Source organism: Enhydra lutris, unplaced genomic scaffold (assembly GCF_002288905.1).
Source record: "Enhydra lutris kenyoni isolate GAN:26980312 unplaced genomic scaffold, ASM228890v2 scaffoldscaffold3, whole genome shotgun sequence".
NCBI classification, from domain to species: Eukaryota; Metazoa; Chordata; class Mammalia; order Carnivora; family Mustelidae; genus Enhydra; species Enhydra lutris.
Window position 1 is genome coordinate 16,455,311 of NW_019154087.1, and position 17,326 is coordinate 16,472,636.

General features: G+C 37.4%; 1 protein-coding gene across 3 annotated transcripts in view; it reads left to right on the plus strand.

The window, feature by feature from the left end:
* LOC111156481 (bifunctional heparan sulfate N-deacetylase/N-sulfotransferase 4) overlaps nt 1–17,326 on the plus strand; it is a 243,861-nt gene that overhangs the window by 213,698 nt on the left and 12,837 nt on the right. For all 3 annotated transcript variants that reach the window (XM_022517429.1, XM_022517412.1, XM_022517421.1), the window contains exons 7-9: nt 1,162–1,258; nt 6,965–7,088; nt 9,054–9,228. In XM_022517429.1, coding sequence (XP_022373137.1) covers nt 1,162–1,258; nt 6,965–7,088; nt 9,054–9,228 — 396 coding nt within the window. The remainder of the gene's footprint in view (nt 1–1,161; nt 1,259–6,964; nt 7,089–9,053; nt 9,229–17,326) is intronic.

Consider the following 17,326-nt stretch of genomic DNA (forward strand, 5'->3'; position numbering starts at 1 on the left):
GAGTGGGAGAGGGAGAAGCAGGACTCTTGCTGGGCAGCTAGCCCGATGCAGGCCTCGGTTCCAGAACCCTTAGATCATGACCTGAGCTGAAGGCAGACTCAGCAACTGAACCACCCAATCGCCCCGAAAATAATCATTCTTTAATAGAACTTTGCTGACATGGTATTAGCAAAAGATATGGCTAAAGAACTGATTAAAGTACATAAACATGAACCATAAATGATTAGTTATCTTATGTCATTTTTCATATTTGGATAATAAATATAAAATTATAATTGTTTTAATGCCTAACATAGGGTTTGAGACAGAATTTTGATTGTGGAAATGATTTTAATATATTATTTGGGTTAACTATAATAAAACCAATTTATCAGTCAATAAATGTTTTAAAGATTGTATTATTTTCATTTAATGGCCCCTTTAATTCTCAAAAGTGTCATAATTTAGATAATAAATGTGGGTCATTCAAACGAAAGGAGGGAGAATGGAACAGGAAAAGGTTGAGATGGAGATAAGATTGGACCTGTGGATATGTTGGGTCTGGCATTTCTTCACCACATCTATACAGCAATTATACAAATGCAATTTAAAATATAGGTTAAGAGCTCAGGAGGGAGGTATAGGCTTGAAATGTTGATCTACCTGTGATGAGCTTATAGGGTACAGCCAAACATTAGGATCTGCTGGATCAGCACAGAACAGCACATAGTGTGAAAAAGAAAGGAAAACTTGGCCAAGTCTGGAGTTCAAGGATGGCCTTTTGCCCTCTGGGGCAAAAGAAATAGGAAAAATTAGGGCAGAGCACAGATATCTGAGAAACTATGGTAAAACAAAGTTAAGACAAGTGAAGGCTCAGATATACAGATGTGAACTCTAAATCCAGAGATGGAGTGGAATCTCAGCAGTTAGAACATAGCCAAGTTTCAGAAAAGGATGACAAGATCAGCCTGAAGCTGAGCTCTAGCCTTGGAGCTAGGAAAGGAAAGAAGATGCCATTTGATAAGGAAACAGTTTGGAAATCAGAGAACCAGAACCAGAACAGGGTCTAATGCTAGTACGAGGATATCAGGCAAGAATTTAAGCCAGTCCTTCGGACAATTTGTCCATTACACAACCAGAGGTTCATTACACGGTAAGATCTATTATTCTTCCTTCTTGCAGAATCCATGTGATGATAAACGGCACAAAGACATTTGGTCCAGAGAGAAAACTTGTGACCACTTGCCAAAATTCCTTGTCATTGGGCCACAAAAAACAGGTAGGAATACCCAACTATGCTGTCTGATTCTTTTTTTTTTTCTTTTTTCTCATCTTCTCCTTTTTGTCATGAAACATATTGTCATACAGGATAATTAGATTAGATCTCGCTTTGTGAAATATCTAGACATCTATTCAAGTTCATTATTTGAATTGTTCTTCATGCCTGTGGGTCATTGTTATGCTATGATCCTCAAAGCGATTCTAATGGTGTCTATTAATTAGACTTAAGGACTGAATTTTAACTATAGATTTTAAAGCTATTCCACAGATGTCAAATTTTTTTCAACAGATGTCAAATTTTTTACAACTTTGTGTTAATATACGACAGTCACAGTATCTGATTTTTAATCCCTACGTTTTGTAGCTTTGCCTAATTATCTCCTAAATTAAGTTATAAAGAAAGGACTTGGCTTGATATAAACTAATTCACACTGTATATATCAGCCTCGAATTGATTTTTTCAGAGCTACTGCCATTGTTACCTTCAAACATTCCACATGTGTGATTTGTTTTTTAAAAATAATTATTAAGTATAAATATGGTTTGGACTTATTATCTGATACACCTGAGGTTCACCAGACATTTTTCCCTCAGTATTTTCTCTAATGCCGAAGGACAAGTGTATAAGACTGCCGTAAAAGAGAGTGAAAGTATTTCACCAATGAGATGACACTTTCAATTAGAATATTTTATACTTTCTTCAGCATGTGACAGTTTTATACACTTTGCTCATGTCCTGATTAATTAAAGTTTTTATTGAGTTGCTGTATTTTGAATTCACTACTTTGACTAGAAGCATTTTCATCAGTGAGTGCACAAACCATAACACAAAACAAACACTCACAATAAATAAGCCTGGCCCAGATGAAGATATTTGTAATACAAGCAAGTAGATCATTTTAAAGGTTGTGGGAAAAATTTCCAGACTATTAGATATTGGTTGTTGAAATCTTTTCTTCCTCCAGGAATATAAATTGTATTACAACAGTAAGTTACACATGTGCAGGGAAGGGAAAAAAATCACCATGTATTTTCAGATATATCACTTGTGTTGTTGTTGTTTAAAATGTGCATTAATTTTCTACCAACTCCCTTATAGCAGTGCTAACTCTGGAAAGACTGCTAAAGAAATAAAACATTGTTGTGTTGTAAAATTATGCTAAAATTTTAAAGATATATCTTTTATCATTTGTCATTGAATATTATTACTTCTTAGTTCTGCTAGAAAACTACAGGTTACTAAGTATAAATCTAGTTTTCCTCCTTGTTTTTTGTATTTATAAAGACAATAACTTACACCTTTAGATTTTAATATTTGACCTACCAGTATGGAAATAACCGAGCTTTCAGCAGTTTTTGGCTGCTGAAAACAAACAAACAAGTTAAAATAAAGGAATTGGATGACAATATTATTTTATATGTTGTGAAAATGTTATTCTTTTTTTTTTTAAGATTTTATTTATTTATTTTACAGAGATCACAAGTAGTCAGAGAGGCAGGCGGGGGAGGGGGGGAAGCAGGCTCCCTGCTGAGCAGAGAGTTGGATATGGGGCTTGATCCCAGGACTCTGAGATCATGACCTGAGCTGAAGGCAGAGGCTTAACCACTGAGCCACCCAGGTGCCCCGAAAATGCTATTCTAATGTGAAAATGGTTGTGATAATTCTTAAATCTGTTCCATCATAGAAGTCTAAAGTTTCTTTTGTTCTCTTTATTGCTTTAGTTGGCAAAATTCCCACTGCTGTCAGAGCTATAAATTTCCTGGATACAGCAATGCTAAGAATCTGCTCTTCAATGCAAAGCTGTCTTTAAACAACTTAAATATGGCCTGCACATCCCTTGCAATAAACATGAATTATAATATAAAAGTAGTCCTCAAAGCCCTATTTTCTGAATTGTTGTGAGGCATGAATGGAAGGAATTGATGTCCCACTTCTCCATTGCTGAATCCTGCCAGGAATTCCTGTCAGCTGTTAGTGGGACAGTGAATGAGGACAGGCAAAGGGCGGTGTAGGCCTAGGTTTATGGCACTCAAAGATTAAATCTTAGTCCTGTTAGGATCCTTTGGACAGATAGGTATCTTTCGTGATTCTGGGTCAAAGACATTACCAGAATAGGAGCAGCTTTCCAAAAGGGTTAAATTTAGGACAATAATTTTTTTTTTTTAAGATTTTATCTATTTATTTGAGAGAGAGCATGAGGTGGGGGCGAGGGTCAGAGGAAGAAGCAGAATCCCCACTGAGCAGGGAGCCGGATGTGGGACTTGATCCCAGGACCTCAGATCAGGACCTAAGCTAAAGGCAGATGCTTAACTGACTGAGCCACCCAAGTGCCCCACAATAATTCTAAAAGCATAACTTATTGGCCTTATCTGTCTCAGAAGATCGGTGTCCCCACTGTCAATATTATTTTCTCATGATTTGATTGGCTTAATCTGTTAAAACTAAAAACAAAATTGATTGTATATAAAATAGAGTGCAATTTCTCTGAGAGTACTACCAGGAGGAGGTCTTTTTTATTTCCTCCACTAAATATTTATATCAAAGACATTGCATAAAAATGAGTGTCAGTAATAGATTAAAACATAGGTGATAATAAGATAAATACACATTTTGGAGCAATGGGCCCATGTTCTATGACTGATTATATGAATATCAAGCCACATGCCTACTGTCTCCTGTTGAAAAGACTTTCTCCTTCCTTCCAGTCCTTTCTCCCTCCTACCTACTGCTCCTGGTGACATGAAGTTGCTGTGGCTCAGAATATAAAGCTTTGACTTTATGTAATTCAGGGTAGATCTGGTATAATTCTGTGACCATCAGGGTGATTAAACATTTGTATGTGTTACTGAGTGAGATTATAAAATATTTATTTTGCAATGATCAGCAATAATTAAAAAATAGTCCTTTATCTGTACCCTGGATCCATCCAGTCTCAACATCTCAGGGATATTAAACTACAATATTCTCGGCTCTCTCGTGTGTCTCAAATCTCTCTCACACACACACATGTGCACACATGCACTTACACACACACATGCCATTCTCATCATCATTTAAACATCTTTATGTAGGTTCCATCCTAAAAGGTATCTAGAGAGAACCCTTTTGAATTCCCTGTTCTCTTACAGACACTACTCTGTAATACTCGAATTTACTTCTTCTCCCTGGAACATTTTTTTCCTCCTCTTATAATTTCTCCTTTTTGAACTCTTGTTATTTTCAAGAGCATTTCAGATCAGTTCTTGAGGACTCCATCACCCCTCATGATTTTATGTCTGTGTTTTTCAATGTGTTTAGATAGTTCTGCCTCGTCCTTTGGGCCTCTAATTCAGTTCCCAACCAGTTCTGACTCCTTTCATTTTTAAACTGAGTTTATATGATTTGATTCCATTTTGTTAAATTTATTTTATTTTTTTATTTATTTTATTTTATTTATTTATTTATTTCGGAGACAGAGAGAGAGAGAACACATGTGGGGTGAGGGGTAGAGGGAGAAGTAGACTCCCTGCTGACCTAGGAGCCCAATGTGGGGCTTGATCCTGGGGCTCCCAGATCATGAACTGAGCTGAAGGCAGATGTTTGACAGACTGAGCTATCCAGGCATCCCCATTTTTGTTAATCTTATTTTGGAATGCCTGGGTGGCTCAGTCGGTTAAGCACCTGACTCTTAGTTTTGGCTCAGGTCATGATCTTAGGGTCATAAGATGGAGACCTGGGTCAGCTCTGTGCTCAGAGGGGAATCTGCTTGAGATTCTCTCTCTCACTCTTCTTCTGCCCCACCCCTGTGCTCGCTCATGTTCTATTTCTCTCTAAAATTAAATAAATAAATCTTTAAAAAAGACAATAATTAAAAGTTGTTTTAATTAGTAATTAAATATTTAAGGGCATTTATCAATTTTTACTCTCCCATTTCACCAGAAGCCACTTATCCTGGAATCCTTCACCTTTCTTCCCCCCAAGGTGGTGGTCCCCTTAGATCTGTTATCACTTCCTTTAGCTACTCATGCCCGCATTCAAGCAGGTGGTCATGTAAAGCTGTGAGGGTCTTATCAGGTGGCCATCTCATTTATACTTACAGCACAGTAGACTTTGCTCCTCTAAGCTTAAGATATGTTGGGATAAAATGCCAATTCTCTGATGATCTGCTGAGCTTCCAGATCCCTGGCTGCAATCGTAACTCTTCTGCCAACCCACCTGTGTGGCTCACCTCCAGCTATACTAGTGCTGGGAAATCCAATTGACACTCCCGGGCCCAACGTGTTCCAAAAGGGATCATCTTTTCCAGAAGAGAAATGTTGGTTTATGAGAACTATGAAAATGCAGTCACTTCACGATTCTTGCCGCCATGGCACTCAGTCTATGGAGACAAGGGTCAGAGATTGCATCTGAGCCTTCTGTGATGTGGACACTCCGTGGGTTCTATCAGCCAGTCTGTCTGTCCAGCCCAGTGCCTCCATTATCAGATCAGACTGCCCCATTTTGCCAGGTTAGGACATTCAAGTGTCTGTCTTTCCAGATTCCTCCCCTCTTCATAAAACCTTACAGGGAACACTCACGTTTTTAAGGTGCAAGCTGAGAAAACACTTCCTCTTGGAAGCTTTCACTGAATCCTCAAGTCTAAGTCACCTATTCTCTCATTTATTAGAAAAACACTCTGGCCTTCTCTCACTATGGAAACTTTCTCACTAGGTTGCAATTACCTGTTTACTTGACCCAAGTCCATACATACACTTTAAGTTGATCAAGGCCACCAAGTGAGTTTTTCTTCTCAAAAGTTCTCACCAGGGGGAAAAAAAGAAAAGTTATCCCCAGGGACTTACACAGAGTAGCACCAGTCAGCATGTGTTAAATAATTTGATTTAATTTAATGGATTTGAAGACTATTAATGGAGATCCATGAGGTTCAAGGATTGTGCTAGATGCCCTTGATGTTTCAGCCACTCACCTGACTCCAGGAGGGAAACTGAACCACAGTTTCTGAAGTCCTCTCCCAGCTTAAAGCACAGTAACCCAGTTTTCAGATGCCCAGTTTTTGCATATCAATGTACAACCACCTATGTGTTTTTTGCATTTTTTGTATGTTATACATTTCCTGTGGTATCTTAGTTCATATTTTTTCTTCAAACAAACTGACTTTTTACCTCAAAACAATTTAAAGCAGAAACACTGCATCATCCTATAAATAGAACAGTTACTGCATATCAAACAAAAAAAAAATGAAAAAAAATACATTGGAGACAAAAATAGCTGTATCATCAGTCTGCCTCACTTTGCCTATGTACTAATATTAAATCAGATGTTTAGGTAAATAGAATCATGAAGACCAATAAAAGAATACTTAGATTGTTGTCACATGAAAATACACCTAATTGATTTTAAGGAAATCATTTTCATAAAGGTTTTATTTATTTGAGACATAGAGAGAGAGAATTAGCAGGAGGGGAAGTACAGAGGGAGAGATAGAAGCAGACTCCCTGCTGAGCAGGAAGCCCTACATGGGACTGGATCCCAGGACCTCTGGAATCATGACCTGAGCTGAAGGCAGATGCTTAATCGACTGAGCCACCCAGGTGCCCCTTCAGGAAATCATTTTAACACCAGAAAAAAAATTGGTCTTCTGGATATTACTTTTTAAGCAAAAATTTTGCTAAAGTAGCATCTTTTGTTGTCATATATAACCCTTTGCCTCCTTTTTTGCTATAGGAACAACTGCACTTTATTTATTCCTTCTTATGCACCCTTCCATCATCAGCAATCTTCCCAGTCCCAAAACATTTGAAGAAGTTCAGTTCTTTAATGGCAACAACTACCACAAGGGCATTGATTGGTAAGGAAAATAACAAAAAATAAAGACCACTACTAACACATGCTCAATCACAGCAAAGCAATTATAAATGTATGTGTGGTATCTACATAATTACAGCATAAATTTGTTATGCTCAACTCTACCATAGTGAATTAGAAATTAATTTACAACAATGATATGTTTAATCAGTATTGCCGATAACTTAATTTGGAAAGTGCAATAATGATAATATTTTTCTGGTAAATTAATATTATTAAATAAAGAAGATTATGGAATATTTTTGTCAGAATTATTCATAAGGATATTTAAAATTCTTCTTAAGCATATTATTATTTTACTGTGCCTAGATTTGTTTTAACTGCATAATTTGTCTTCACAAATGATGCTTGAGGAAACAAATAAATAAGTTATTTTATACTCTGTGACATGTATCTTCATTAACTACATAGACTATAAAATGTTATAATATAAGCTGATATTTGTCATTCAAATAATTACATAGCATTTCCAAAGCCATATTAATGTCAGCCATGCACATGCATAAAAGGAATATTACTTTGTATTTAATAAATTAAATAAAAAATAAAAATTTAAAAGTCACAATATTTTCCCTAAACTGAAATAGAATAAACTTGATATTAAAACTGGCCTTTACTTTGGAGATTTTTCTAGCTTTATTCCAATTTTCTAAGAAAATATTGCTCTGATTCCAGCTTCCAGTTATATAAGGCAAATCTCCTCCAAGGAAAATTTCCCTAAATGCATATGTCTGTAGTCTGTAACTTCCTGTCAACATCACATATGAACCTGTCCTTATACAAAAGGCCTGTTCTGTTAGATTAGAGTTAGAGTAGGGGAGAGGCAATGCCAGTGGGCAGATCTGGCTTCCTATCACATGTAGAGAGGTGCCCGCTCTGCACCTAAGATATTCTTATTCTACCTTACTTTTAAAAGACTAAATGAATTTTGGAAGTGCATGCAAGTTACTAAAAGCAGAACAGCAATTTTCTCTTATCTGTGAGCTCAAATGGAACACAAATTGTTAAGCAGGAATATAGATGAGACTTTTCACCACTTCACATTTGGGAAACATAATAACAAATGTCAAAGAGGAAAATAAGTGTCTTATATGAATTCTTAATTGCTCTCATTATTTATTTCTAGAACATTTGAGGGTTAGAGAAGTGATGAGCTGTAAGGAGGATTACACACATAATTAAAGCCTTGCACTGAGTTAACCTCTGAACATATTGATTCCATAATCTACACACAGAGGAATGTTCTGACAGCATATGGAGGAGCGAACCTACCGAGGCACCACAGGATCAACTAGCAGGAAATATCCTCTTAATGACTCTAGATAGACCATAATGTGTTCACATTGCTACACATATTACAAATTATGCAGAAGTTAAAAAGGAGGAGAGCAGCTATGCCCTACTCTGTTTAGGATTTTATAGCTCTTCTGACTTACACATCCTCCTCCTTTGTGCACTTTCATCTCAAATTAAAAATTTTGTATTCAAGTTAGCAAACAAGAATTTACTATTTTAAAATATTTACTAGGCAATACTGTGTAATTTGCTTTTTGCCAAGGGTAAACTTAAATTTTTCTGGATTTGGCTTTTGATAGCAGAGAATATCAACACAAATTGAAAAGATTTCCCCCTGTTCTTAACCGTCTACCTATTTCATCTCCCTCTTTCCCCTGCCCTATATAGTTCATTAAAACAGTAATGCTTTGGGTTGTCTTTACAGTCAAAGTGGATAGAATAGCACTTGCATTAGAATTATAGGTATATAGAATTATAACATAATTATAATAGAATATATATTATAGACATATAGAGAATAATATAACAATGTAGAATTATAACACTAATAATTAGAAATCAGTATAAGTGAATGTAAAAATGTTCTGTTATTTCATATCCATGGCATGTTAGAGAAAAACTTGTATCACAGATTATTTTTCTCTGCCTTCAGGTATATGGACTTTTTTCCTACTCCATCCAACATTACAAGTGACTTTCTGTTTGAAAAGAGTGCTAATTACTTCCATTCAGAAGAAGCTCCCAAGCGAGCAGCATCTCTGGTCCCCAAGGCCAAGATCATCACCATCCTCATCGACCCCTCAGACAGGGCATACTCTTGGTACCAGGTATGAAGCAGGAAAAAAATACTTTTAAAAACATTTGGCCATAGCTAAATGTAAGCAATAGTGAATACCAAAATAAAGTCTAGATGTCCAGATGTATTCAACAGTCAAATGTTGCATAGCTAACCCACCCAAAAAAGAAAAGAAAAGAAATTATAAGTAATAAAAGCTGAATATTTGAGTCATATGAAGTTGGACAAGGAATTTCAAGCATAAACTAGTAGAAAACATCATACATAAAGGATTAATAGACTGACTAGACAGTATAAACATGTAAAATATTAGTCTATCAGTATCAACAAAAAGAGTACATTATCGAAGTAGGGCATCTTTAATAATACATGGCAAATGGTTTAGTATCCTTAATTTGTTTTTTAAAAAAAAGCTTCTGGAAACTGATAAAAGAAAAGATATAATAGCTCAGTAGAAAAATGAGCAAATAAACAGATCGCATAGATAAACATTTCACACACACAGAGACACCCACAAATATAACTGCTCAATGATTTATATGAAAAATGATCAGCCCAATTAGGGAGCAACAAAATACAGATCAAAATGATACTCTTTCTGAATATCATCTCGATAAAAATTGTCATGTTTATTCTCCCTGCTGGCAAGGGTGTGATGATAAAGATATTAAAACATTCCAATAGAAAGGTATAGATGGAGATTTTTTCTGAACACTAATTTGGCAATAATTATCAAAATAGTTTTGTAAAGGTCCTGTTGTGTTATGGAAACTTCAAAGGGATGGACAAATATTTATTCCTTTCTATACCGCAATACTTGTCAAACGATAATAATAGTAAAAGGAATAAACACCCAACAATATGAATTTGTATCACACTGATGTGCAATATTCTGCAACAACATTTAATGGTGGTTTTAATCAATAGAATATTAATTAAAACATTGTGTCCATTTTAATGTGTGGATAGGTATTAATCAAAAAATCACATAGATATATAGCTAAAAATTTTGAATGCTCCGTAAGGAAATCTGTTAGGTATGAAGAAAGCATTGTCTAGAGAAAGAAACTTTAGACTTAAAACTGAAGAATGAGTCAGTATAAACTGAGTGGGGTAGAAGGAGAGTTGGGCAGAGGGAAAAGTATATGAGGTCCACTGGTACAAGGAACCCCCAGCACATGGAAAGAACTAAGAAAACTTCCATGTGGCTAGAGAGCAAAACCCGAGGTGGAGACCTGTGGGAGATGGGTCTGAGTCGTACACAGGGGCCAGAACTCAGGTGGGGGAACTGTGTGGCCACCATTCTTCAAGCAACTGAAAGCCTTTGAAGAGTTAAGCCAGTGTGTAACTACCAGATTTCCTTTCAGAGGTGCTGAGAAATAGAGGCAGCTTTGACGGCGAGAGTAAGTACAGACTGAGTGAAGTATAAAGCATCAGAAGACATGTAGGGATTAAAACCAACAGAACCTGGTGAGGAAACAGTGTCAAGGATAAATCAAATTTCTGATGAGAATAACTGGATGATGAGTATATATGCCCATGAAAATAGAGACACTGAAGAAGACAACAGGACCAGTTGGAGGGAGGGAGCTAAAGATGTGGCACCAATGGTGATCTTGAGGTAAGGAAACACTGTCGTGTGGAGAACAGTAGAGTCAGCAGGAACTCTGGGAAGAGGTCAGAGCTGCAGACAGAAATTTGTGAATCAGAGGCAAAAAGCCACAAACATGGTGAAACTGCCTAAGGAGAGAGTTTAGAGAAGCAAAGTACAGAGAACGATAAGGCAGCCCAGGAGACAAGAGCAAACAGCCAGAGGAGTAGAAGAAAAAATCCAGGAGTGTGATGACACTGAAAACAGAGGAATAGAGTACTACCAAACAGCGGAGGTGATAAGAGTGTCAAAGGGCTGCTAAGAAATTAGACAGTTGGGCAGAACAAAGCCTGAATTATTTCCACTGAGTTGAAAGAAATGGAGGGAAGCAGAGCCTTTAGCGACAAATGATAAAGCAAAACCAGATGGATTTAGTGGAGGAAAAACTAAGTGGGAAGAAGAAATAGAAAACAGAAAATAAAACAGAAATAGAAAGGGGAAGAAACAAGACACACACTTATTATAGAGAGGTTAAAGTGGGTTCAAGGAAACTATGCTCTATGGTGGTACTGATTTGAATCATGAGATGGGCAGGAGTGTCCAAAAAAAGGAGAGATGTTTAAGGCAAAAAAAAAAAAAAAAAAAAAAAGGAGAGATGTTTAAGGCCCAGGAGAGAAACTGGGGATCAGTCCTGTGAGGATCCTGAGGGGCCAGGAAGAGATGACTACAGGAAACAGCTTCGATGGGAGGGAAGCATCCAGGCTTCACTTTTCTTGTGCGGGGACACCCCTAGCAAGCTGTAGGAGTCTATGGGTCCCATTTCAGAAGCACATTTTAAAAACATAAAAATACATAGAATTACAAAGTAATAGCTTTCTTGAAATATAAGTATCAAAGTAATTTTTAAATCAGTAACAAATTTTTATTTATTTTAACAATTAAATGGCCAGACCTAATGGCAGGACTAATACTGCTGTAATGTTGAAGTAGGGATGAGCATGAATAACATTTTGATATATCTGAAACTCCTATAATGTGAAACAAAAATACCTGTTTTTATTGGTGGTCAAAATCACAGGTATAATAAATGCAAAATTTCATTTAAAAGTTACAGAAAACAAAAAAACTTTTTTTTTTTAGATCCAAGTTCATAGACCCTCTGAATTATATCAGTAGGACTCTGGTTAAGAATCTTCCCACTGAAACTTCGGAGTTAGAAGAGGGGATAAATGTACATGCTGGCAAATTTCAAGGTCTGAGATAGAGAAATCAAAGTGATTCTGATGGTCTCTCCTTCTTTTGGAAAGTTGAGAATGAGTTAATCTGATGGAAAAGAGGGAGATAGTTTGGGGGACAGCAGTTTGAGGAGAGGAAAAAAGGCAGTGTGAAATCTTTGCACAGGGGTGAGATAAAATTGAGCACAGAAATGTAAAATTGCCTATAGCAGTGAAGGCTTAATTGAAGGTGATCTTAAATTTGTGGTGGTAATAATGTAAATGTACTAAAATCCCATGATATGAGTGTATTTGTGTATGTGTATGCTTAACGCATATATAAATTAAAGTCCCCCAAAAAACAAGACTAAAAGGGAATTTTTAAAGTACATAAGAGTAATTTTTATTTTTTTACTTTGTATTCATTTATTTTTTACCCATTCTTTATTTTTTTAATTCATTCTTTTTCTTGACTTTCTTCAATAAACATTTATGGCCAAGAACAAATAATAATGGACAAAAAATTTGACCCTGTACATTGGGATTGCAAGAGGTCAGGGATCCTAGGAGAATACCTGGATTGGGAACAAGATCCAAATACTATTATTAGAATCCATGTGTCATTGTCTCCCTCAAGATAGAAAAATGCACCTTTCTCACTTTGTGAAAATTCATATTGAAAGCAAGTTAAGCTTACTTTAAAAAAAAAGTGACAAAAGCATTCAAATAGTAAATCTTCATTAAAAATGTTGAATATATGAGGAGTCAAGATGGCGGAGAAGTAGCAGGCTGAGACTACTTCAGGTAGCGGGAGATCAGCTAGATAGCTTATCTAAAGATTGCAAACACCTACAAATCCAACGGGAGATAGAAGAGAAGAACAACAACTCTAGAAACAGAAAATCAACCACTTTCTGAAAGGTAGGACTGGCGGAGAAGTGAATCCAAAGCGACGGGAAGATAGACCGTGGGGGGAGGGGCCGGCTCCCGGCAAGCGGCGGAGCAACGGAGCACAAAATCAGGACTTTTAAAAGTCTGTTCTGCTGAGGGACATCGCTCCAGAGGCTTAACCGGGGTGAAGCCCAGGCGGGGTCAGCGCGGCCTCAGGTCCCGCAGGGTCACAGAAGGTTCGGGGGTGTCTGAGTGTCGCAGAGCTTACAGGTATTAGAACGGGGAAGCCGGCTACAGAGACAGAGCTGAAGAGTGAGCTCTCAGCTCTGCGTTACCTTGAACCGGTTGCAGGCTCGGTCAGCTCGGAGCGTGGCCGGAGGCCAGGGTGACGGGAGTAATTGGGCGCTGTTCTCTGAGGGCGCACTGAGGAGTGGGGCCCCGGGCTCTCAGCTCCTCCAGGCCGGAGACCGGAAGGCCGCCATCTTCATTCCCGCCCTCCGGAACTCTACGGAAAGTGCTCAGGGAACAAAAGCTCCCGAAAGCAAACCCAGCAAACCCAGCAAACCCAAGCGGATTACTCAGCCCGGCCCAAGTAAGGGCGGTGCAACTCCGCCTGGGGCAAAGACACTTGAGAATCACTACAACAGGCCCCTCCCCCAGAAGATCAACAAGAAACCCAGCCAGGACCAAGTTCACCGACCAAGGAGTGCAGTTTCAACCCAGGAGAGCAGCGAATTGCAGAGGAGGAGAAAGCAAAGCACGGAACTCATGGCTTTCTCCCCATGATTCTTTAGCCTTGCAGTTAATTTAATTTTTTTTTTCTTTTTCAATTTTTTTTCTCTTCTTCTGCTAAATTTTTTTAACTTTTACCGTTTTCTTTTTTAACGTTTTTTAGTTTATCTAATATATATATATATATTTTCCTTTTTATATTTTTTCTTTATCGGTTTTCTTTTTTTAATTGTTTCTTTCTTTTTTTTTTCTTTCTGAACCTCTTTTTATCCCCTTTCTCCCCCCTCACAATTTGGGATCTCTTCTGATTTGGCTAAAGCATATTTTCCTGGGGTTGTTGCCACCCTTTTAGTATTTTATTTGCTCCTTCATATACTCTTATCTGGACAAAATGACAAGGCAGAAAAATTCACCACAAAAAAAAGAACAAGAGGCAGTACCAAAGGCTAGGGACCTAATCAATACAGACATTGGTTATATGTCAGATCTAGAGTTCAGAATGACGATTCTCAAGGTTCTAGCCGGGCTCGAAAAAGGCATGGAAGATATTAAAGCAACCCTCTCGGGAGATATAAAAGCCCTTTCTGGAGAAATAAAAGAACTAAAATCTAACCAAGTTGAAATCAAAAAAGCTATTAATGAGGTGAAATAAAAAATGGAGGCTCTCACTGCTAGGATAAATGAGGCAGAAGAAAGAATTAGCGATATAGAAGACCAAATGACAGAGAATAAAGAAGCTGAGCAAAAGAGGGACAAACAGCTACTGGACCACGAGGGGAGAATTCGAGAGATAAGTGACACCATAAGACGAAACAACATTAGAATAATTGGGATTCCAGAAGAAGAGGAAACAGAGAGGGGAGCTGAAGGTATATTGGAGAGAATTATTGGAGAGAATTTCCCCAATATGGCAAAGGGAACAAGCATCAAAATCCAGGAGGTTCAGAGAACCCCCCTCAAAATCAATAAGAATAGGTCCACACCCCATCACCTAATAGTAAAATTTACAAGTCTAGTGACAAAATAAAGATCCTGAAAGCAGCCCGGGAAAAGAAGTCTGTAACATACAATGGTAAAAATATTAGATTGGCAGCAGACTTATCCACAGAGACCTGGCAGGCCAGAAAGAGCTGGCATGATATATCAGAGTACTAAACGAGAAAAACATGCAGCCAAGAATACTATATCCAGCTAGGCTATCATTGAAAATAGGAGGAGAGATTAAAAGCTTCCAGGACAAACAAAAACTGAAAGAATTTGCAAATACCAAACCAGCTCTACAGGAAATATTGAAAGGGGTCCTCTAAGCAAAGAGAGACCCTAAAAGTAGTAGATCAGAAAGAAACAGAGACAATATACAATAACAGTCACCTTACAGGCAATACAATGGCACTAAATTCATATCTCTCAATACTTACCCTGAATGTTAATGGGCTAAATGCCCCAATCAAAAGACACAGGGTATCAGAATGTATAAAAAAACAAAACCCATCTATATGTTGCCTACAAGAAACTCATCTTAAACCCGAAGACACCTCCAGGTTTAAAGTGAGGGGGTGGAAAAGAAATTACCATGCTAATGGACATCAGAAGAAAGCAGAAGTGCCAATCCTTATATCAGATCAATTAGATTTTAAGCCAAAGACTATAATAAGAGATGAGGAAGGACACTATATCATACTCAAAGGAACTGTCCAACAAGAAGATCTAACAATTTTAAATACCTATACCCCTAACGTGGGAGCAGCCAACTATATAAACCAATTAGTAACAAAATCAAAGAAACACATCGACAATAATACAATAATAGTAGGGGATTTTAACACTCCCCTCACTGAAATGGACAGACCATCCAAGCAAAAGATCAACAAGGAAATAAAGGCCTTAAATGACACACTGGACCAGATGGACATCACAGATATATTCGGAACATTTCATCCCAAAGCAACAGAATACACATTCTTCTCTAGTGCACATGGAACATTCTCCAGACTAGATCACATTCTTGGTCCTAAATCAGCTCTCAACTGGTATCAAAAGATTGGGATCATTCCCTGCATATTTTCAGACCACAATGCTCTGAAGCTAGAACTCAGTCACAAGAGGAAATTTGGAAAGAACCCAAATACATGGAGACTAAACAGCATCCTTCTAAAGAATGAATGGGTCAACCAGGAAATTAAAGAAGAATTGAAAAAATTCATGGAAACGAATGATAATGAAAACATAACGGTTCAGAATCTGTGGGACACAACAAAGGCAGTCCTGAGAGGAAAATATATAGCGGTACAAGCCTTTCTCAAGAAACAAGAAAGGTCTCAGGTACACAACCTAACCCTACACCTAAAGGAGCTGGAGAAAGAACAAGAAAGAAACCCTAAACCCAGCAGGAGAACAGAAATCATAAAGATCAGAGCAGAAATCAATGAAATAGAAACCAAAAAAACAATAGAACAAATCAACGAAACTAGGAGCTGGTTCTTTGAAAGAATTAATAAGATCGATAAACCCCTGGCCAGACTTATCAAAAAGAAAAGAGAAAGGACCCAAATAAATAAAATCATGAATGAAAGAGGAGAGATCACAACGAACACCAAAGAAATACAGACAATTATAAGAACATACTATGAGCAACTCTACGCCAACAAATTTGACAATCTGTAAGAAATGGATGCATTCCTAGAGACATATAAACTACCACAACTGAACCAGGAAGAAATAGAAAGCCTGAATAGACCCATAACCAGTAAGGAGATTGAAACAATCATCAAAAATCTCCAAACAAACAAAAGCCCAGGGCCAGATGGCTTCCCGGGGGAATTCTACCAAACATTTAAATAAGAACTAATTCCTATTCTCCTGAAACTGTTCCAAAAAATAGAAATAGAAGGAAAACTTCCAAACTCATTTTATGAGGCCAGCATCACCTTGATCCCAAAACCAGACAAGGATCCCATCAAAAAAGAGAACTACAGACCAATATCCTTGATGAACACAGATGCAAAAATTCTCACCAAAATACTAGCCAATAGGATTCAACAGTATATTAAAAGGATTATTCACCACGACCAAGTGGGATTTATTCCAGGGCTGCAAGATTGGTTCAACATCTGCAAATCAATCAATGTGATACAACACATTAATAAAAGAAAGAACGAGAACCATATGATACTCTCCATAGATGCTGAAAAAGCATTTGACAAAGTACAGCATCCCTTCCTGATCAAAACTCTTCAAAGTGTAGGGATAGAGGGCACATACCTCAATATTATCAAAGCCATCTATGAAAAACCCACCACAAATATCATTCTCAATGGAGAAAAACTGAAAGCTTTTCCGCTAAGGTCAGGAACACGGCAGGGATGTCCGTTATCACCACTGCTATTCAACATAGTACTAGAAGTCCTAGCCTCAGCAATCAGACAACAAAAGGAAATTAAAGGCATCCAAATCGGCAAAGAAGAAGTCAAACTATCACTCTTCGCAGATGATATGATACTATATGTGGAAAACCCAAAAGACTCCACTCCAAAACTGCTAGAACTTGTACAGGAATTCAGTAAAGTGTCAGGATATAAAATCAATGCACAGAAATCAGTTGCATTTCTCTACACCAACAACAAGACAGAAGAAAGAGAAATTAAGGAGTCCATCCCATTTACAATTGCACCCAAAACTATAAGATACCTAGGAATAAACCT